General features: G+C 62.0%; 3 protein-coding genes and 1 non-coding gene across 15 annotated transcripts in view; 2 read left to right on the forward strand and 2 right to left on the reverse strand.

The window, feature by feature from the left end:
* Positions 1–6,920: 6,920 nt before the first annotated feature.
* Positions 6,921–6,991, forward strand: TRNAG-CCC (transfer RNA glycine (anticodon CCC)). Its single transcript has one exon. It is a non-coding gene; the product is annotated as a tRNA-Gly (tRNA).
* Positions 6,992–7,361: 370 nt separating this feature from the next.
* Positions 7,362–9,236, forward strand: METTL26 (methyltransferase like 26). 9 transcript variants are annotated; one of them, XM_055242258.2, is made up of 6 exons: positions 7,366–7,638; positions 7,958–8,120; positions 8,326–8,385; positions 8,709–8,776; positions 8,868–8,946; positions 9,021–9,236. In XM_055242258.2, the coding sequence occupies exons 1-6, from the start codon at positions 7,442–7,444 to the stop codon at positions 9,066–9,068; spliced, it is 615 nt and encodes a 204-aa protein (XP_055098233.1). In that variant the 5' UTR covers positions 7,366–7,441; the 3' UTR covers positions 9,069–9,236. The 9 variants fall into 9 exon arrangements, with proteins under 9 accessions (XP_063473102.1, XP_055098235.1, XP_055098234.1 ...); XM_063617032.1 differs by having other exon boundaries at positions 7,362–7,638; positions 8,868–9,236; XM_055242260.1 differs by lacking the exon at positions 7,958–8,120 and having other exon boundaries at positions 7,362–7,638; positions 8,603–8,776.
* Positions 9,237–9,547: 311 nt separating this feature from the next.
* WFIKKN1 (WAP, follistatin/kazal, immunoglobulin, kunitz and netrin domain containing 1) lies at positions 9,548–14,509 on the reverse strand. Its single transcript, XM_055242235.2, has 2 exons — positions 12,461–14,509; positions 9,548–11,084 (listed from the first exon to the last, which is right to left on the reverse strand). Exons 1-2 carry the CDS (start codon positions 12,626–12,628, stop codon positions 9,609–9,611), a joined length of 1,644 nt encoding a protein of 547 aa, XP_055098210.1. The 5' UTR covers positions 12,629–14,509; the 3' UTR covers positions 9,548–9,608.
* Positions 14,510–14,608: 99 nt separating this feature from the next.
* RAB40C (RAB40C, member RAS oncogene family) overlaps positions 14,609–21,457 on the reverse strand; it is a 38,993-nt gene continuing 32,144 nt past the window's right edge. For 3 of the 4 annotated variants that reach the window (XM_063617030.1, XM_055242243.1, XM_055242242.2), the window contains 3 exons: positions 18,475–18,552; positions 17,879–18,101; positions 14,609–16,539 (listed from right to left, as the gene is read on the reverse strand). In XM_063617030.1, coding sequence (XP_063473100.1) covers positions 16,259–16,539; positions 17,879–18,101; positions 18,475–18,552 — 582 coding nt within the window. In that variant the 3' untranslated portion in view covers positions 14,609–16,258. The remainder of the gene's footprint in view (positions 16,540–17,878; positions 18,102–18,474; positions 18,553–21,457) is intronic. The other variant, XM_055242244.2, reaches the window with a different exon arrangement.

Below are 21,457 nucleotides of genomic sequence, written 5' to 3' on the forward strand. Positions count from 1 at the left end.
GTGCCTGCAGAGGCCTGGGCCAGTGTGAAGGGTCACCCTTGGCTTGGGTCTTGGGACTGGGTCTAAGAAGAGAAAAAGGGGCTCATCCCCCTGGACTTGGGTAGAGACAGGATGCCCTGGGGGTCTCCCTTCCACCCCAGGAGTCAGAACCCTGGCTGCACTCTGCCCCACGTCCTGGCCCCCAGGCCGAGGTGCACCCAGAGGCCCGACGTGTGCCTCTTCGGCCCTTGGGGCTCCTGTACCCGCCCCACAGATGTGAGAGTGTGGCAGGCCAGGTCTCACTAACGCAGGCCTCCATAACAATTATTTCAGTGCGGAGTGGCTAGTTAAATATTAAAAGCTTAAAAAACTGTCCAGGAGCAGTGGCTCACACCTGTAATCCCAGCACTTTGGGAGGCCCAGGCAGGTGGATCACCTAAGTTCAGGAGTTCGAGACCAGCCTGGCCAATTTAGTGAAACCCCATCTCTACTAAAAATACAAAAAAAAAAAAAAAAAAATTAGCCAGGCGTGGTATTGGGTGCCTATAATCCCAGCTACTCCGGAGGCTGAGGCAGGAGAATCACTTGAACCTGGGAGACAGAGGTTGCAGTGAGCCGAGATCGTGCCACTGCACTCCAGCCTGGGCAAAAGAGTGAGACTCTGTCTCAAAAAAAAAAAAAAAAAAAAAAATGCCGGGTGTGGTGGCGCACACCTGTAGTCCCAGCTACTCGGGAGACTGAGACAGGAGAATCATCACTTGAACCCAGGAGGCGGAGGTTGCAGTGAGCCAAGATCACATCACTGCACTCCAGCCTGGGGGACAGAGCAAGACTCTAAAGAAGAAAAGCCAGTGCCCTTCTTCAAAGGCTGGAATGTAACAGAAGCCCACCAAGAGTTGTGCCCAGGCCTCTCCTGGGCCTTGAAGCATGACAAGATAATGGAGGAATTCTTAATAGGACCCGTTTAGGATTCAACAAGTTTATTGGGGGTCTGAAGAAACTCTCCAGGCCGCCACAGACAAGTTTACTGGGAGCCCGAAGGAACTCCCCAAACCTTCATGCTTTAGCAGGAAACAAGATTAAGTCAGTTTACTGAGGTTCCAGAGGAAGGTCTTCAGGACTCAGACCTTAATTATAGATTAAAAGAAGTTAACCACTTGGCCGGGCGCAGTGGCTCACGCCTGTAATCCCAGCACTTTGGGAGGCCAAGGCGGGTGGATCATGAGGTCAGATTGAGACCATCCTGGCTAACACGAGGAAACTCCGTCTCTACTAAAAATAGTGAGCCGAGATTGCGACACTGCACTCCAGCCTGGGCGACAGAGCAAGACTCTGTCTCAAAAAAAAATCACTTATGTCTTTAGATGAATGCACACTTACACATAGACATACAGGTTGGAAGGTACACAACCTCTGGAAAACTTTGTAATTTGACTTGGTCTGGTGATAATTTCCAGGCCTTCTCCCTGTAACCGGTTGCAGAAATAAAAACCCTCTCCCCCCCCAGTTCATCTGCATCCTGTTACTGGGCCACGAGAAATAGCAGCCTGACTCTCAGTTTGGTCCAGGAACAAGAGGAGACTGCCTGTACCAGCATCAGGGCCTGGGGTGTCCAGTGGCCCCCACATTCTCCGAGGAGAGGTCAGGGATGCTGTGGCTGAAAATGGAGCTGTGGCAGGCGGGCGGCAGGGCCCAGAGTCTTCCTGTCTAAATCTCCAGGCAAGCAACATGCACCACGTGGAGGGGTGAGGGGAGGCTCTTGTTGGGGGGACGCAGCCCGAGGAGCCCCCACCCCATGCACTGGCCCTGCTTCTCCTCCCTTCTGGGAGCTTCAGGCTTACTGGGCGGCCCTCAGGGAAGCTTCTGACCCAGGTGGCCCTTGGCCCTGCACCCATCCTCAGCACGACTGAAGAGCTGAAGGAAAGAGGTTTCCATCCCCAGCTGCCTTCTCTGCAGGGCTGGGCCAAGCCTGTGGCCCTCAGAGGGCAGAGGAGCTGGCAAGCCACATCCAGGGATGCCAAGCCTGAGATGTCCCCTAGGAAGGACTCCTCACGGACTCTTTTCTGCCTCCCACCCCCATCCCTGCCCCCGCCTGCCCCACTCCCCCACTTCCCCTCCCCCCACCTGGCTCTGCCCTCCCCCCACCAGCATCGGGCATCGTGTCTTTCAAGGAAGGCCAGTGTGATCCCCGTCATCTGTGCAGCCTGCGTCCTGTCCTGGCTTCTCCCAGTGACCTTCAACGCAATCACTCACACAGGCCAGGGAGGCAGGACGGTGCTGGGGGGCCTGTGGCCTGAGGGCATATGCTCCTGCGGAGGACCTGGCAGCGAGGACCTGGCAGCAAGGACCAGCTGAGTTAGAGTGAGGGCGGTGCTGGGGAGGGAAGCCCCATGTGGGGAAGGGCATAATCCGAGCTCACACAGGCTCCTGAAGGTGGCCCCCCACCCTTGGGGCCCACTGCAGGCGGCAAGGACAAGCTGGACTGGCCCAGAGCCCAGCAGCTCTAGCGTTTGCTTCAGCCACTGGTGGTCAAGCCACGAGGCCCAAACATCCAGCCCCAACAATAGGCCACATCTGAGGTCAAAGCTTGGGTCCAGCAGGCCTCATAAGGGCTCCCTGGGAGGAGCAGTGGGCAAAAAGGGACGGGGGGCAGGGGAGAGCCCAGGGGTCCTCAGGGCAGCAGGGAGCCGGGGGAGCTGAGGAAGGCGGAAGGCCAGATTGTGAGGGCCGGCAGCTGAAGTCCCTGGCACCCGCCAGGCCTGGGCCTTCCCGGCCCCACTTGGGCTGAGGACAGCTGGCAGGGCTCCCATGCTTAGAGTGGCATCCATGGGGCCTGGGCAAGGACCCGAGAGGTCAGGTCTGGACGTGCCCCCAGCTCGGCTGCAGGGGCCTGGGGCCAGTTCGATTTGGGCAGGAACCCTCGGCGGCCCGGCACAGGCTGTGGCTCCTGGTGAGGTCAGCTTCTCCTGCCTGCCTTCCCCTGGACAGACACTGTCTTCGCTTGTGAAGCCCCCACAGAGGCCACATTTTCGGTGGCAGGGGAGGGGCACAGGGCCTGGAGCAGGACAGCTGGATGGAAGGGGCCTCCCCCAGCATGCAGGGTCCTCACAGACCCCAATCATCCTAATAAAAAAGTACTTTGTTTCCTCTTGAAAAAGGCTCTAGTTATGATACTAAGATTTTATGTAAAAAGTGAAGAAAGCTCAGGTTTTCAGTCATCCTGTCGGTTTTCCAGCTCTAAAACCCATGCCCTGACCCACCCAGTCTTTTTTTTTTTTTTTTTTGAGACGGAGTCTCGCTCTGTCGCCCAGGCTGCAGTGCAGTGGCGCAATCTCGGCTCACTGCAAGCTCCGCCTCCCGGGTTCACGCCATTCTCCTGCCTCAGCCTCTCCGAGTAGGTGGGACTACAGGCGCCCGCCACCACGCCCGGCTAATTTTTTGTATTTTTAGTAGAGACGGGGTCTCACTGTGGTCTCGATCTCCTGACCTCGTGATCCGCCCGCCTCGGCCTCCCAAAGTGCTGGGATTACAAGCGTGAGCCACCGCGCCCGGCCTACCCACCCAGTCTTGAAGACAGGTTCCTTCAAGGCTCTGGCTCAGGTTCTGCCGATAGAGGAGGCAACCACTGGCCCCCCTAGAAAGGGCTCTGGCTGGAGTGTGCCACTCAATTTCTTCGGGACTGTTCGGCCTGTCCCCAGATCCAGTGGTGGCTCCCCAAAAATACATCCACCTGGAACTTCAGAATGCAACCTTATTTGGAATAAACTTTTGCAAATATAATCAAGGCAAGGATTTTGAGACCGAATCATCTGGGGCCAGGCGTTGTGGCTCACGCCTGTCATCCCAGCACTTTGGGAGGCTGAGGTGGGCGGATCACCTGAGGTCAGGAGTTTGAGACCAGCCTGGCCAACACGGCGAAACCCAGTCTCTACTAAAAATACATGGTGGTGGGCACCTGTAATCTCAACTACTCGGGAGGCTGCGGCAGGAGAATTGCTTGAACCCGGGAGGCAGAGGTTGCAGTGAGCCGAGATCGTACCGCTGCACTCCAGCCTGGGCAACAGAGCGAGACTCTGTCTAAAAAAAAAAAAAAAGGCCGGGCGCAGTGGCTCACGCCTGTAATCCCAGAACTTTGGGAGGCCGAGGCGGGTGGATCGCGAGGTCAGGAGATCGAGACCATCCTGGCTAACACTGTGAAACCCCATCTCTACTAAAAATACAAAAAAATTAGCCGGGCGTGGTGGCGGGCGCCTGTAGTCCCAGCTACTCGGGAGGCTGAGGCAGGAGAATGGCGTGAACCCGGGAGGCGGAGCTTGCAGTGAGCCGAGATCGCGCCACTGCACTCCAGCCTGGGCGACAGAGCAAGACTCCGTCTCAAAAAAAAAAAAAAAAAAAATCATCTGGGATGAGGGTGGGCCCTAAATCCAATCACAGGTGCCCTTGCAAGACAAAGGAGAGGGAGATTTGAGCACAGACACAAAGAGGAGAAGGCTGCGTGAGGACTGGAAGATTGGACTGAGGTGGTCACGAGCCCAGGATCGCCTGGGGCCACCAGACGCCGGAAGAGGCAGGAAGGACTTTCCTGCAGGGCCTTTGGAGGGAGTTGACACCTGTGTCTTGCGCTTCTCGTCTCCCGACTGTGAGAAAACACATTTGTTTTAAGCCAGCAAGCTCTGGGGTAATTCCCTACAGCAACCACCGAAACTCAGACACCAAGGAAAGTAGTGGTGGGTGTGGGGATGGAAGGGGACTGCAGAGGGCTTAGGAAGGACGCTCAGGACCCCAGGGTGGGGTCCAGAGAATGGAGCACGTGGCACTGGACCCCAGGAGAGGAGCTGGACCCTGCTGCTGGAACTGAATGCCATGTGAGGATGCGTGCGCGTGGGGCTGAGCCCTCCAGGCCCTCTGTGGCGGAGGAGGCTGAGGAGCTAAGGCTCAACAGGAATTGCCCCTCCTTAGGCATCCCCGAGTACCTCCTGTAAGCCAGACCGACCCCAAGACGGATGGGGCAGGCAGGCTCCTGGAGGGGGAGGCGCAGCGAGGGGGTCCCGTCCCTCCCAGGGGGATGTGTCCAGGGACTGGGCGTGAGCGTCAAGGCCAAGGCCAGCCGGCGCTGCTGTATGGGCAGGACTGGGACTCCGTGTCCTTCCCAGCATGGAATCCAGGACGCGGGGCACTTGGGGCACTGGTATTTTATCATGTAGATAAACACGCACTGCGAAGGGTGGCCTGTGTCACAGTCCCTTCCACCCGGTGAAAGGTCAGTTCTTCAAGAGGGGCTTTGGGGAGCCAAATTCAGTCTCAGGAGAGGCTGAGCTTCTACAGCTTTGACCCTGGCTACCCAACAGGGACACCACCAGGAGGGCAGGGGCTGGGGGACCCTTCCAGGGATCCATGTTTGGAATCCTGTGGGGGTCCCAGACCCCTGCCAGCCGCTGACACGCATCCACAACTTCCCAGAGACTGTGTGCTCACATGTGGCCATTGCAGCGAACGCCTCTGCTCAGACACATCCAGTCCGGCTGCTGCACTCCCAGGCTCTGAGCTCGGGGGGTGCTGAGAACAGGCGGGGCCTACCCAGCATGCATCCCCAAGTCATGAGCGTGCAGGTGAGCACCACCCTGAGGCAACACTAAACCTGCCATGCGCCGAGCACTGTGGGCAGCTCCCGAATGCAGCTTCCTTCAAGGGGGGAAGCAGGGAGGCCCAGAGAGATTGATCTCGGGCTCCTCTTTCCTGTGCCTAGGGAAGCCCAGGTGAAATCTGGGTGAGGAGAGGTGCCTGGGCCCCAGGAGAACCCCTGGTCATCATAGATCCCTCCTCCTGGGGCTCTCCTCGAGGTGGGGGTTGGGGGCAGGGTGCGCGTTGAAGGAGGCACAGGGAAAGTGCTCAGCCCACAGGAGAGATGGAGGTGGCCAGTCAGGCGAGGAAAGCCGGGGCTTGGGCCGGAGAGCCTGCTGCAGGGTCTGGCCAGTCACCACCACGGCGGACACCAACATCTCCTGGCAGGGCTGTCCCTGACCCCTGACTCCCTGAGCCCCCCATGGCCCGCGTTCCCAGTCCCAGACTGGCAGACTGTAAGCCACTCTCCTGCCCTGAGCCACGTGACTGGCCCTCCCTGGTTTACCCCGTCCAACCTCCTCGCCCTAGCCAGAGCGATATGGGGTTCCCATTGGTGAAAAACGGCCCAGCAAGGCGCTAAGCCAGTCCTGACTGCAGAGCCAGGCGCTCGGCACTTTCTGGAGCAGAGCCCGGCTCTGAGGCTGGGACCCCAACCCTCGGGCGCACATAAATCGCGGCCTGTGACTTGATTTCGGGGGTCTTCGGGGGTCACCGACCGACCCCTCACACTATCCGTGGGCCCCGAGCTGGTGCTGTTACCCTAATGTCACAGAGAGACCCTGGGGTATTATTCGTGCCCCTCCCGCAGACCGCCCAGTTCCTGCAGGCTGGGACCGCCCTCCCCGCCCTCTGCCGCCCCTGCCACCCCTGCCGCAGCCCCGCCCCAACCCTCCCGTCCACACTCATGTCCCGCCGCTCCCCTAGCCCCGCCTCCTCTATCGGACCCGCCCCGATGTGGCCCCGCCCCTCCGGCAACCCTCCCTAAATTCGTCCCAACAGGGGGCCCCAGCCCAGCCCCGCCCTCTCCCCAGCCCCGCCCCGACAGGGCCCCGTCCCCAACGGCTCACGAAGGCCAACGGCTTCCACCGCTCAGGCCCGAATCGAGACTGTCCTCCCTCCAGCCTGTGTCCTTCACGCCCGCTCCTTCCCCTCCGGCACTGGGGGGCACCGCGAGACTCTTACTGTCGCGGCCCCGCCAGCTGGGTTCTCCTATGCAGTCGCCAGCTCCCTCGAGCTGAGCCCGGCGCTAGCGGCGGCACATGCGCAGAATACTTTCCGTGTCAGTCTCTTGGATCCGCGGGCAGCATCCGTTCCCAACAGCGCCGCTGGTGTAGTGGTATCATGCAAGATTCCCATTCTTGCGACCCGGGTTCGATTCCCGGGCGGCGCAGTAGCTTTTTTTTCCCATTTGAACAACGAACTCCCGCTAACGCCGGAAATTTATAAAGGAGAGAAAACCCGAAACCAAGGGAAGGTGCCCAGTCTGGCGCAGCGCTGACACACATTTCGGAGAGTGACAGAGGTGCCCTGAAAACCCTGGACGGCCATGGGCAGCAGGGTGCCTGAGCTGAGGCGCCTAGTAAACCAGCAAGCCAAGCTCGCCGTTCAGTCCCCTGCCCGGGGCCACCACCCACTGCTGAGCCTCTCCCCACCGTGCCTCTGGCGGCTGCGGGTCCTTTAACGGGAGGCGCGCGTGCTCCTGGGAGTTGTAGTTTATCAGCTCCCGACGCGCCCCCGCGGCATCTGGACTACAGCTCCCGACGTGCCCCGCGGGAGCCCGGGCACCGCCCCCGACGCGACCGGCGCGCCGAGTCCGCGGTGGGGAGTTGTTGCTGTTGCGATGCTGGTGGCGGCGGCCGCGGAGCGGAACAAGGATCCCATCCTGCACGTGCTGCGGCAGTACCTGGACCCGCCCCAGCGCGGCGTCCGCGTACTCGAGGTGGCCTCGGGCTCCGGCCAGCACGCGGCGCACTTCGCGCGGGCCTTCCCCTTGGCCGAGTGGCAGCCGTCGGACGTGGACCAGCGCTGCCTGGACAGGTGCGGCCACCCGGGGCGGCCACTCCGATCGGTGCGGCGGTCCGGGGCCTCAAGAGCCCACGCCCCGCAGCCCCGGAGAAAAATGATGCGGCTCGGGCTCTGAGGGTGCGGTGTGGGAGCCTGGGGGTGCCCCCGGGGCAGGACCTAGCTGTGCGGCCCCCGCGGCTGCGGAAGTGGGTGGGCCTCGGGGTTTCCCTTCCCAGCCGCTTTGGCCTCCGCTCCTCAACCTGACCCCAGCCGCCCCTAAGAAAGTCCGTGGGGGCGTCGGAAAGGCGGGTGCGCAGAACTTGGCCCCCACCTAAGCGTTCCCCTCCTGCAGCATCGCGGCCACCACGCAAGCCCAGGGGCTGACCAACGTGAAGGCCCCGCTGCACCTGGACGTGACGTGGGGCTGGGAGCACTGGGGCGGGATCCTGCCACAGTCGCTGGACCTGTTGCTCTGCATCAACATGGCCCATGTCAGCCCCCTGCGCTGCACGGAGGTCTGTAGGGAGCCCAGCAAGGGCGTCTGCCCTGGTGCCCCTCGCCCTGCATGGGGGCAGCCGGGATACCAGATTTGCCCCCATCACAGTCGGGGTGAGGGTCTCCAGCCTCCCCCATCACAGTCGGGGTGAGGCTCTCCAGCCTCAAGAGCCTGGCTTCTGTTGGGGGCAGCACCTCACTGCTGTCCTGTTCCCTACTCCCCAGGGGCTCTTCAGAGCAGCAGGACACCTGCTCAAACCCAGGGCCCTGCTCATCACCTACGGGGTGAGTGGGCCTGTCCATGGCCGGCCTCCCGCTCCCAGTCCTAGCTGCTTTCTCCTGCCCTGCTGAGAGTCCTCCCTCCTGGGTTCCCTGCTCCCCACCCAGCCACCAGCACGGCCTCCCCTCCACTTCCACTCTGCACCCCTCCCTGGGTCACCTGCCAGCCTCCCTACCCCCTAGCCCACCAGCCTGGCCTTGGCTGACTCCCTCTTGGGGACAGGGAGGGGGTGCCCTTTCATTCTCTGAACCCCAGCCTGCGAGTCTGTCCCAGACTCTCTGGGAAATACCCGACCTTGGTCCAGTGGGCTGTGTCCCCATGCCTGCAGCCCTATGCCATCAATGGGAAGATCTCCCCCCAGAGCAACGTGGACTTTGACCTGATGCTCAGATGCAGGTCAGAGCTAGTGGTGGGGGGTCTGGCTCAGGTGGCAGGTGGCTTGGGTGGCACCCCCCAGGCCACGACTCCATCTCCCCACCCTCTGCAGGAACCCGGAATGGGGGCTTCGGGACACAGCCCTCCTGGAGGACCTGGGACAGGCCAGTGGCCTGCTCCTGGAGAGGATGGTAGGTGGGGGAGCGGGGGCCCAGGCAACCTACCTAGGGGTTGAGGACCGTCCTCCAGCAAAGCGTTTCTCCAGGTGGACATGCCAGCCAACAACAAATGCCTGATCTTCCGGAAAAACTAAGCCCCTCCTTCACCCCAGCACATGTGCATCCCTGCCGGAGGCTCTGTGAGGCACGAACCCTGCCTCCCTAGGCCGGACCTTGTGGAGGACAGCCCCACCCAGTCTGTGCTCTCAGCCGGTGGCCGAAGGGCCCAGCCTGCTCAGAATAAAGCATGTCCTGCTGCCGGCTTGCTGGTGTCCACCCCGCCTCCTCCTAGGAGCACCTTGTGAGGGTGGGTGGGAGACGGGGTCTCCTGTGGGGTCAAGGGCTTGGGACGTCCTGATCCTTGCTGCTGGAGCTCAGGCAGTGGGATTGGGGCTGAGACAGCTGCTGAGGCAGGATGGAGCTGGTTGGGGATGCAGGGGCAGACAGGCACTCCCTGGTGACCTTGTACCAAAGCCCAAGCCCCAGTGGGTGGCAAGGCCCCAGCGGAAACTGGCTGGGGATGGGGCACCTGGAAGGATGAGGGTCGCCCGACCAGCAGCAGCAAGCCAGGAGGTCTGGGGCACAGGGAGTGCGTTTATTCACCAGGACGGGGTGGCGTAGGCCCCTTGCGGGGGCTAGTCCTGGAAGCGATTGAGCAGCTCGCAGGCCTGCTTCTCCAGCAGCTCTAAGATCTTCTTGACGCGCTTCTCGCTGGCGGCACGGACATAGCTGCCGGCGTCCAGCACGGCCACACCGTCGCGCACCTCACCCATGATGACCAGTGGCCCGTCACCCGCCGTCATGTTGGGGCAGGGGCACGCCCAGTCCATGCCACTCAGTGTCACCTCCAGGTACTTGGTGCCCAAGAACTTGAGGCCCATCTTGTCATCCTTGAGCACGTCCTCGAGCGCCACGCGAGCGATGCCGCCGGCGGCCTCCGGCTCCTCCAGCACCTCCGTGAGCCGCCCCACGATGGCGAAGTCGCTGCGGCATAGGCTCAGCGCCAGCTTGCTCCGGAGGCGGCAGGCGCGGCAGGGCGGTGTGCGCGGCACGGGGCAGGCATCCTCGCAGCTCTCGCGGCTGTGGAAGTTGTTGCCGTTGCCCTCGCAGCCACCGTACACAAAGGGATGGCACTGCTGCAGCAGCGGGCTGTAGGCCCAGCGTGGCTCCCAGCCCTGGCAGGGGCCCTGCACGGCAGGCAGCACGCAGGCGTCGCCGGGGCCGCGGGCACAGGCCTGCTGGCATGCCTCGTAGGTCTCAAAGCCCCGAGCCGCCCCATCACAGCCACGGGCCGGGAAGGTCATGCAGCCGCCCCGCTGCGGGTCAAAGTGCCAGAGGACAAGGTGTGGGGAAGTGGGGCCCGTGCAGGCCTGCACATCCGGCAGGCACTCGGCCGGGGCTGGGATGCTGGGGGCTGTGTCCCTGGCCGGCTCTCGCTGGACCACAGAGAGTGGGAAGTCAGCCCGCAGCAGGCCAGCGGCGTTGCGCGCGGTGCAGGTGTACAGGCCGGCGTCTTCGGGCCGCGCGTTGTAGAGCACCAGCTGCCCGATGCTGGTGACCACCACGTTGCCATACATCTGATCAGGGCGCATGATCAGGTTCTCCCGCTGGTGACTCTGCTTCTCCCAGGTCACAGCAGGCGGCGGGCGGCCGCTGACGTCGCAGTGGAGGCTGGCAGTACCCCCCACCTGCACCGCCTGTGGGGAGGGGCTGCTGTACAGGGCAGGAGGCACGGGCGCGGCCCCAGGTGTGGGGCGGGCAGTGGTCTCCGGCGGCCCCGGGCTGCTGGGCGGCCAGCTGAGCACATGCTTGCAGGGCACGATGTGGAGGTGCAGGCCCCGCAGGCAGGCCTCGGCATCCATGTAGCAGCGGTTGTAGTAGGTGAGGCCGTCCGAGGCGCAGGTGAAGCTGGGCTCCTTCTCACAACGGTCGCGGCAGCGGCACACAGGCTGCCCGTCCCAGATGTCGCAGTCTGAGCCCTGCTGTGGGCATGCAAAGCCCTCGCAAGAGGCCGCTGTCATGGGCACAGCTGGGCTGCCGGGGAAGCGTGCTGCCACGCAGCTCCGCAGTCCACATACGTTGATGCAGCACTTCTCAGCAGCCGCACAGTCCTGGGGATGGGGGACACTTAGGTGGCAGCCCCGATGCCCCCTCGCCCTGGGGTCTCTGACCTGGCCCCTGCATGGGGAGGCTCAGGTAGGGTAGCAGGGAGCCCCCACTCTGTGGCTGCCGCCAGGGCCGCCTCCCCGAGGACTCTGTCCTTTCCATCCTGTGTGAGGAGCTACCGCACCAGAGGTGCCACCTGGCTTCACCTTCCAGAATCCTCACACCCACAAGCAAGTTCCATTATTCTTTTTTTTTTTTTTTTTTTTTTTTTTTTTTTTTTTTGAGACGGAGTCTTGCTGTGTCACCCAGGCTGGAGTGCAGTGGCGCGATCTCGGCTCACTGCAAGCTCCGCCTCCCGGGTTCAGGCCATTCTCCTGCCTCAGCCTCCCGAGGAGCTGGGACTACAGGCGCCCGCCAACACGCCCGGCTAATTTTTTGTATTTTTAGTAGAGACAGGGTTTCACCGTGTTAGCCAGGATGGTCTCGATCTCCTGACCTCGTGATCCGCCCGCCTCGGCCTCCCAAAGTGCTGGGATTACAGGCTTGAGCCACCGCGCCCGGCAAGTTCCATTATTCTTTACGTTGTACAGACGAGGAAACTGAGGCCCAAGGAGGGCGTACAGTGCTCAGGGCCACCCGGCAGGTGGTGCAGGCCAGGACAAAGGCTGGACATTGGCTGCAGCACCCCCACCACTGTCTGCACTGGTCCCGGATGGAAGGACAGGGTAGGAGGACAGGGTGGGAGAAGTGGATGGGAGGAGAGGGTGGGAGGAGAGGATGGAAGGAGAGGCAGTGACGGGGTGGGAGAAGAGGATGGAAGAAGTGGATGGGCGGAGAGGGTGGGCGGACAGGCAGTGACGGGGTGGGAGAAAAGGATGGAAGGAGAGGGTGGGAGGACAAGGTGGGAGAAGAGGATGAAAGGAGAGGATGGAAGGAGAGGGTGGGAGGACAGGATGGGAGAAGAGGGTGGAAGGAGAGGGTGGGAGGAGTGGATGGGAGGAGAGGGTGGGAGGACAGGGTGGGAGGAGAGGGTGAGAGAAGAGCATGGAAGGAGAGGCAGTGACAGGGTGGGATAAGAGGATGGGAGGAGAGGGTAGGAGGAGAGGATGGGAGGAGAGGGTGGGAAGAGAGGGTGGGAGGAGAGGCAGTGACGGGGTGGGGGTGGTCGCCAAGGATGATGGTGCCCAGGGTGGAGGCACATCGGGAGCATGAGAGCTGGAGTGGGGAGGGCTCTTATTCTTAAGACAAACGAGGGCCACGATGGGGGTGTCTCTGGGCCCCGCAGAAGCCTGGGGCGCCCAGGCAGGAGGCGGCACCTCCAGCAGGGTCTTGCCCAGGCTGGCTGCCCCGAGCCCTGAGACCCTGGCCCGACCACACTCACCTGGTCCCCGCTACACTCGCGCTCACAGGTGCTCTGGGCGTCCACCCACAGGTTGGGGCTGAGCTGGTTGGGGCACACGCCCAGGTGGCTCCCCGGCCCTGGCAGCAAGCCGGCCAAGGTCAGCCGGAGGAGGAGCAGGAGCAGCAGGAGTGGCCGTGGGGCGGGCATGAGGGCCGCCGAGCCAGGGGCCCGGGGGGTGTGGCCACCAGCCCCTCCTTGGGCTTCGCGGAGCCTGGCTTCCTGCAGGCATCCACCCTCCGGGCCTGTGGTCGGCGCCCCCACCGGGACCCCGGGGCTCCCTTTCGCCCCTGAGGCCGAAGCCTGCAGCAGATGCTTGTCGTGACGCCCCTGCTGGGTGGGTAATGGGGTCTCCAAGTTCTCAGGGGCCGTCTGTGTGACGCTAGTTCCTCTCCAGCTTCAGCCTGGCCCCTCGGTCTGAACCGTGCGGGGGCTCCCAGGCCCTGGTCAGCGCAGGGCAGAGGGGAGGAGGTTGGGGAGGGGCCAGAGGCCCATGAGCAGAGCCACTGGCCATGAGGGTCACTGGGGGCGGAGAAGGGCTGGCTCTGGCTGGAGAGGGGGAGGGGAGGGGACCTGTAACCCGAACCCCTTCCTCCACCCCTGGGCTGAGATCAGTCTCCTTGACGACCCTCAGTAGGGTGGGGGCAGGGCCAGCAGATCCCAGCTTTTGTCCCTCATGCCCTCTGGACCCCAGGCTCCTGTGCCGTGGGGGTGGCAGGCACAGGCCCTCCCCGCAGAGCGTGGCTGACCACAGCCTGGCCAGGTCCAGGCTGGCAACGGTCACAGGCATCCGGGTCGGGCCGAGGGCTTCACTCCACTCCTTTGAGGTTCCTTCCCCCTCCGTGGCTGTTTCAGGGGCACAGGGGCCTGCAGGATGCCTAGCACAGCCCGGCCTCCTCTGCTCTGCTGCCCCTGGCGGAGTGGGGCCCGACCCGGCAGGACTGCATTTCCAGAGACCCCATCCCTGAAATCAGGCTTCGGGCTTGGGGCTCAGGCCTGTCCCCGAGGCGGGGCAGGTGCAGCAGGAAGAGGCCTGTGGCCGCCCACAAACATAAGAACAGCCCCAAACGCTGACGCCAGAGCCTCAGCCCACGCACTGCACAGCCCTGGACGTGGCTCCGCGTGGGATGGCGCCGCCCGAGGGAAGGCCGAGTGCAAGGGCATCTGTGGCTGAAAAGGGCAAGTGTCCCGGGGCACCAAGCCTTGCCCTGCCCCAACCCCCCGTCAGCGGGGCACACATCCCCAGGCTGGCTCCTCTTCGTTGGGGAGGGCAGGGGGCTGGCCTGGCTGGCGCAGTAGGACAAAAGGCTGCCTGGAATCTACCCTTCCAAACCCTCTGTGGCTCCAGAAGTCTGGGGCCTCAGGGAGTGGTTCTCTCTGAGACCGGATGGGAGTGTCCCCCTGACCCTGTGTCTGACCTCTGACCCAGGAGGCAGGGTAACAGGAGCCTGGTCTGGTCAGAATGAGACCCAGAGAGGGCTCCAGGCGCCACAGTCCCTGCTCTACAAGGGGACCGGGGGTGGGCCCTGATCGCGTGGGGGTGGGGGTTGCTAGGCCAGACCCAGCAGCAGGCGGCTGGGCTGGAGCTGCCAGGGAGGGGCTTAAGGCCTGGATGTGCCCACGAAACAGCACAGTGAGGCACCTAAGCCAGAGGCTGTGGTCCCTGTACCAACTGGAGTGCCCTGTTCCAGCTCAACTGTGACCTCCGGGGCGTCCACACCCCCCTGGGCCAGGCATGGCAGGCACCAGATTGGCCAGCGTGCAGGCGGCTCTCTGCTGAGGGAGCCGACTGACTGGAGGGCCTGGCCCTCTGGGGTCCTGCTGCTGTTGGGGACAGTCCGCCCCAGGCCATCTGCTGCCAGGGACTGTGAGCGAGGGCTCGGCACAGCCCAGCTGGGATTCCATCCACCGGGCAGAGGAGAATGGCCATGACCAGGCCCAGCTGCTCCAGCCCAGCTCCAGCCCTCACTTTGAGGCGAACCTAGCCAACCGCGGCAGGTGGGCCCGGTCAGCGCAGGAGACAGGCAAAACAAAGGCCAGAGGTCAGTTTGCCGGGTACGAAGCAGCACTGGCCCCTGGCACGGGGCATCGCCACTGCCAGCCCCACCCCACCAGACAGCAAAACGTGGGGACCACAGCCGAATTACATTTACTGTACAAAGAATGGTTCGGAAAGAACCAGGAATGGTGGAGTGTCTAACAGCAGTGCGGGTAGTGTTGATGCCATGAATGCAGGACCATCTAGGTCCTCAAAGTCTGTGAGGTTTGTTCATAATCCCAAACAAGGGCCCTGCTGGCAGCAACAGGACAGGTGGGGCCAGAACAGGGAAGCTGGGGCAGGAGCCACTGTCTCTGGGGCTGTGGCAGGGCCGCCCACCTGGGGTTCCCTTACCATCCGGCAGTTCACGCGGGCCACAGCCCTCACCTCCCAGGAACGGGCCATGGGGCGAGTCCACTGGTGCCCAGTAACACCCTCCGTGGGACTACCTTGGGAGGCATGTGCCACGGAGTCCACCACAGGGGTCCTGGGTCCCGGGAGGGCTCCTTCTGCGTGCTGGCCACACCGTGCCGCACAGCCTGAGGGCAGGAGGTAGAGGTGAGCACCAGTGCTGTGGGCAGGCCCAGGCGACTGCGACCCTACAGAGGGGCTGCTGGGGCAGGCGTGGGCAGAAGCACTGGGTGGAGGAGTGGCCAGTGGCTTCAGGAGAGAGGTGGCCGGCCCTGCGTGCCTGGGGCTCAGCACGAGCGCCAGTCTGGTGGGCCTTTGAGGAGGGGCCTAGCCTCCCGTGGCCCCCAGGTGGACGTGGACGAGGTGGTTCCAGGCATGTGCCTAAGGAGGTCAGGATGGTTCCGATGCCGTGCAACCTCACTGGAGAGCTGCAGCTGTGGGGACCCCAGGGCCAGCGACAGAAGCTGCCAAGAACAGGAGGCTGCACGCAGGTGCCCGGGGTCTGTGCCGCCGCCCATCGAGTATTCCTAAGTCTACAGATAGCTCTGCACTCTCCAGGGTGGGCGAGATGATGATCTGAGTTTTGAGTGGTCAATGTCCCCGAAGGTGTCACATCACAGCAGGAAGGTTCTCAGCCCCACGTGGGGAGGGATTTGGGGAGCAACAAGGCGTGGGCTCCCAAGTGAACCTCCTTTCTCCCCTGAGTGCTGCTTGGGCTCTGACCACAGGACTACACCCTCCATCCTGTGGGAGCCAGGGCCCAGGTCACCCAAGCTTCCAGAGGGAGCACCGGCCCTGTCTGCTCCCCCAGCCTCTGGGCAGCCCTGCCACTCGCAGCGCATGGATTCACAGGATGCCTTGCCATCGCTGCCAAGAATCTCCTCACCAGGAGTCCCAAGTGCGTCCCCATAGCTGGCGTGGCCATGAAGTCACCAGTGCACCACCACGGGGCCACACCCAGGCTTCCCTGAAGGCCCCTTAGAAATGTACAAAAAAGTGAAGTGTTCTCGATATAAATAAGAAAGGCGAAGCAGGCTCCCCGCTGGTCGAGCCCAGGCAGCTGGGGAGGCCCGGCTTGTTTCAGACCAAGATTCCGGGAAGCATCCCAGCCCAGCCGCGCCCCCTCCTCCCGCCTGCCACCCATGGTCCGCCTGCCACCCATGGTCCGTGCATGCTCCTCCTCGCACCCGGCTCAGGTGTGAGGAGAGCCCGGTGCTTCTGAGGCAGCTGTGTGGACAGTCTCCACGCAGGCGGCACTGGCCTGGCGTCCAGCCAGGAGTGTCCAGCTCGAGCCCTCCCGGCATCTGCACAGGCGGCCCCGCCCGTCCCCGCTAGGAGATCTTGCAGTTACTCCGCGAGCAGTTCTGGGGGGGGCTCTGGGGTGGGCGGATGGACTTGGACCTCTTGAGGCTGTTGCCCTTGCTGCCGCCGCCCCCAGCCCCGCTGGCCAGCGAGTAGGAACGGCCATGCATCATGACTGCGTTCATGCCGTTGGCCATCGAGAAGGACTTGAGGTGGCTCTTGATGGTGACCGGCAGTGGAAGCTTGTCGATGAGGTGCACGGGGGTGCAGGAGACGATGGCCCGGCAGCAGAGGTCCTGCAGGCTGAACACTGTGGGGCAGAGGGGGTGTCAGACCATGGGGCTGTGTGGGGGAGACCCTGTGCAGGGAGACCTGAGGTGCCCAAGAGAAGCCTGGCGGGGTCTCCACACTCCTAGTGGTGTTCCCAGGACTGGGCTCCTGGAGGACCTGGACGCCCAAACTTCTCTGCCCAGCAGACGTGTCCACTGGCACCCCATCCCCTGCCTTGCTCCCTAAAGCCAGGCGCGCTGGGCAGTGCTGCTGCGGGGCTTCCAGAGGCCGTTCTGCACAGCTCCTGGCCTGGATGCTGCAGCTCCCGGTGTGAGGGCTACAGGATCCGGCCCTTCAAGCCGACATGCTCTGGAGCCTGTCCTGTATCTCTGGTTGGGTTTTGACTCAATCTAGCTTGACTGTGACCAGCTCCAGTCTGCAGAGCTGGGGAGAGGAGCTCCGTATGGGTGGGGGCTGGGTTATGACGGCCCAGGGTGCACCCAGGCCCAGGCTCTTCATGGCTCCCTGTGCTTCCTTCCTTTTTTTTTTTTTTTTTTTTTTTTTGAGACGGAGTCTTGCTCTGTCGCCCAGGCTTGAGTGCAGTGGTGCGATCTCGGCTCACTGCAACCTCCGCCTCCTGAGTTCAAGCAATTCTCCCACCTCAGCCTCCCGAGTAGCTGGGATTACAGGCGTGTGCCACCACGCCCAGTTAATTTTTGTATTTTTAGTAGAGACAGGGTTTCACTGTGTTGGCCAGGCTGGTCTCGAACTCCTGACTTCAGGTGATCCACCTGCTGCAGCCTCCCAAAGTGCTGGGATTACAGGAGTGAGCCACCGTGCCAGGCCTGTGCTTCCTCTTAAGAAGGACAGTGACACCATCAGCCACCCTCTCTCTGTTCAGCAGTGAACCCTGCTGGGAGGCACCACAAAATCAACAGTGCCACCTCCCTGAGTGGGGCTTCACGGGGTCCTCTGATCAAGGATGTGGCCTCCCAGGAAGAGCAGATGACACAACACAAAGCTGTAGGCATGGCTCCCGTGCTCCCCTGACAGCAGGACCAGCCCCGGAACCAGGAAGGAGCGAGAACACATGGCCCACACCAGCAATGCCAGGGACCCACAGGCATGGCAGAGTGCAGCGGCCACGGCAGCACCCTGAGGGGGATCACCAGCTGCTCCTGTGCCCCCCAGTGCTGCCGCCTCTCCCCCGAGGCTGCTCTTACCAAGTCACTGACCTGCCACCGGCCAAGCCCCTACTGCGTGTGGCCAAGGGACCTGCCTGAACTTCCCTCACCGGCCCCTGACCCCCCTCAGCCTCCGTGTGATCAGGGCAGCCCAGGTTCGGGGGCCGCAGGCCTGGCCGGCGCCCGCCCACGCACCTCGGTTGGGCCTCCAGATCTTCTCCATGCCGTGCCGCATGAGCACGATGCGGGACAGCTCCGTGAAGGACTCGATGACATTGAAGTTGCACAGGGGGCTGACCTCGAAGAAGGTCATGCAGTTCTTCTCTGCGTACGCGCGAGCCTGCTCTGTCGGGACCTGCCGCTTGAAGGCCAGGTGCAGCCGGTTTCCAACCAAGATCCGGGGGACTCCGGGTGCATGCTGGGGGCACAGAACTCAGCAGAGGCACAAACGCAGGGCGCCACCCACCCCTCAGCCGCAGCAGGACCCACCCTCACTGTCTGGACTATGATGGGGTGGGGGCTGTGGGAGGTCAAGGTGGGCAGAGCCCCATGGCTCAGGCCCTACAGTGTAGGCCCTTCCGGGTGGCCCCATAGCTCCTGGTCTTGCTGGACTCCACGCCCGGCCGTCACGTGCACAGTGAGTAGCGTGCCCAGGCGTAGGCCGTGGGACAGTGCAGGGTGCAGAGCCAGGGCCATGGGAGGGGCAGCAGGCGGGAATCCAGAGCCTACCCGGGGCCCAGGTACCTCCATCCAGCCTTCCCCGGGAGGGCTCCCCGGACCCCCAGGCCTACCTCATCGATCTCCTTGATCCAGCGGTCGATGCCATCAAAGGACCAGCGGTTGGTGATGTCATACACCAAGAGGATCCCCTGCAACAGAGACTTGGGGGTCACCAGGGGTCACTGACACGCATGGCCAGCCCAGGCCCAGGGACGCTCGGGTGCAGGGGCCTCGGTTCCCGGGCAGGGCCAAGGATGCTTATTACTTGGCGGATGGGCAGATGAGCGGTGCCCTCCACACAGAGCTGGTGCAGCCCTGCCCCTCACCCCTGCCCTCACCCGGCAGGACTGCAGCACAAGGGTGGGTGCCTTCTATGGTGTCAGAAATGCCGCTTCCCCTCCCTCCCCTGGAGCCATCAGCCTGTGGAAGTTTCCTGGGCAGGCAGACGAGGGGTCCTGGCAGCCGGGGGACGTGCAGCTGTGGAAGTTAAGTGTCCTCTCGGCCAGTCCATCAGTGAACCCCCCCGGGGGTACCTGGGACAGAGCTGAGTGGGGGCATTTCTGAGTTTTCCAACCTAAAACTTGCAGAGCAGAATGCCAGTCCCTCCAGGACAGTTTCTGTGAAGCTCCCCCAGCCAGGCAGAGCAGGTTTTGCCACGGGGACTTTCTGCCACATCCCTCAGAGACCAATTACTTGGAGCTCAGCTCTGGGCTGTTTCCACCTGCCCTAAATATCTCGGCAGTGACAGTCATGGCTCTCCAGCAGCACAGGGGAGCGCACTGCTCACACTCAAGAGCCCTGTTGGGTGAAACGGTGACATCACAGGCCCACTCCCCTAGGCCCGCCTCTCCCCAACGTCCACTCCCACCCTCCAATTCTGCAACCAGATCCCTCCAATGAGCTGGGATCCACCCTACTCCTAGTCTGACAAAACCTTCACGTAACGGAAGAGCCCATCACACAAGGGGCGGAGGCTGAAGGAAGACGGCACTGTCCATCTGAAAATTAGGGTTTTTAGGGCCTCTTAGAACCGTCTTTCGATATCTGGAAGACTGAAGTGTAGCCCCCAGGTCCTGTTTAGAAAAAGATTGACATTACTACACTCCTAGGGCGAAGGCCTTGCTCAGGATGGAACAACAGCTCAGGAAGGACACCTCTTGCTGAGGGAGACCCTTCGAGGCCAGAGACGGCCAAGTCAGTCTGGTGGGCGATAAATGATAAGATTCAGAATAAACGAATGCACACCCAGGGGTTAACCCTGGAGGCTGGGGCACAGGGACTGGGGCTGGCTCATTTGCTGCTGGGGGAGGGGGAGGGACTGGGGAGTGGGTCACCAAAGCGTACAACACAGCCCACTCTCCCGCGTGGCAACCTCTCGCGTGGCAACCTCTCGCATGGCAACCTCCCACGTGGCAAGCCCACAACTCAGAAGTAACTGAGGATGTGTGTCACAGTGGCGCTGATAACAACGACAAACCAGACACAAATTAAATGTCCAGCCTCAGGGGACAGCCGAGTAAGTGGCAGTGAAATGTACCGTGCAGATGCTGAAGACAACAGCAGTGCATGTAGACGCATGCATGTTGGCCAAGGAGAGACGCGCAACCCAGGTGAGGTGAGAACGCAGTTCCCAGCACTGCGGATGGCATTTTCTTTTTTTTTGAGACAGGGTCTCACTCTGTCACCCAGGCTGGGGTTCATGCAGTGGCACGATCATGGCTCACTGTAGCCTGATATTCTGAGCCTCAGCTTCCCGAGTGGCTGGGAATACAGGTGTGAGCCACCACGTCTGGCTAAGTTTTTTTAAACATTTTTTAGAGGTGGGGTCTTGCTGTGTTGCCCAGGCTGGTCTTGAACCCCTGGCCTCAAGTGATTCTCCTGCCTCAACTTCCTAAAGTGCTGGGATCAGAGGTGTGAGCCCCTGTGCTCAGCCCGGCATGATTTTTTTTTTTTTTTTTTGAGACAGAGTCTCGGTCTGTCACCCAGGCTGGAGTTCAGTGGCATGATCTCCGCTCCCGGGTTCACGCCATTCTCCTGCCTCAGCCTCCTGAGTAGCTGGGACTACAGGCGCCCGCCACCACACCCGGCTAATTTTTTTGTATTTTTTTTTTTTAGCAGAGATGGGGTTTCACCCTGTTAGCCAGGATGGTCTCAATCTCCCGACCTCGTGATCCACCCACCTCGGCCTCCCAAAGTGCTGGGATTACAGGCATGAGCCAGTGCGCGTGGCCCAGCATGATTTTTAAAAAATAGAAGTATAAACACACAACGCATTACACTGAAGAAGTTTATATGGACATAAAACAAATGCTAAAAGGCTGGAGGGGGTAACTTTTTATGCTGACCTGTTTTCTGTGGCAAACACCCCTATTCCCATGACACTGAAAACTCTAGAAAGAGAGCAGAAGGCCTGCCTCCCGGCTGATGCACTGGCTCAGGCTCCAAGTGTGTTGTGAGGCTGGGGGGCCCTGACCACACCTCCCTGCTGCTGCCCTGAGCAGGCCCCCACTTCCTGGGATGGCCGCGTCTGAGGAGCAGGGGTTACCGGCAGGGGCGATGGCACGGGAGGGCCCGGAGGCTTGCTCCAGCGCGGGTCACAGTGAGGCCGCGGGGACCCAAATGACCACGGAGTGAGAAACCAAAAGGAGACTTTTGGTGACCAGCAGCCGCCTGAGGAACAGCACCCTCAGCACCCTCAGCCGTGCGTCTCAAAGGGACAGAGCACGGGGCAAACAGACTCCTCCACTGCCTTCTATTTTCTAACAATGGTAACTAACACACGATCTGATTTTTAAAAAACTAGCGACCTCGGACGGGCGCCGTGGCTCACACCTGTCATCCCAGCACTTTGGGAGGCCAAGGCGGGCGGATCACGAGGTCAAGAGATGGAGACCAGCCTGGCCAACATGGTGAAGCCCTGTCTCTACTAGAAATACAAAAATTAGCCGGGCGTGGTGGACACCTGTAATCCCAACTACTCAGGAGGCTGAGGAAGAATTGTTTGAACCCAGGAGACAAGACAGAGGTTGCAGTGAGCTGAGATAGCGCCACTTA

The sequence above is a fragment of the Symphalangus syndactylus genome, chromosome 14 (genome assembly GCF_028878055.3).
Source record: "Symphalangus syndactylus isolate Jambi chromosome 14, NHGRI_mSymSyn1-v2.1_pri, whole genome shotgun sequence".
Taxonomy (NCBI): Eukaryota; Metazoa; Chordata; class Mammalia; order Primates; family Hylobatidae; genus Symphalangus; species Symphalangus syndactylus.

Bases quoted from the DNA above. Each gene is read 5' to 3' on its own strand.
- METTL26 (XM_063617032.1), top strand. From the start codon at position 7,442: ATGCTGGTGGCGGCGGCCGCGGAGCGGAACAAGGATCCCATCCTGCAC. The intron at 8,386-8,708 runs GTGAGTGGGCCT...CCATGCCTGCAG, and splicing joins CCCTGCTCATCACCTACGGG to CCCTATGCCATCAATGGGAA. The intron at 8,777-8,867 runs GTCAGAGCTAGT...CACCCTCTGCAG, and splicing joins GACCTGATGCTCAGATGCAG to GAACCCGGAATGGGGGCTTC.
- WFIKKN1 (XM_055242235.2), bottom strand. From the start codon at position 12,628: ATGCCCGCCCCACGGCCACTCCTGCTGCTCCTGCTCCTCCTCCGGCTG. The intron at 11,085-12,460 runs GTGAGTGTGGTC...CCCCATCCCCAG, and splicing joins GCGAGTGTAGCGGGGACCAG to GACTGTGCGGCTGCTGAGAA.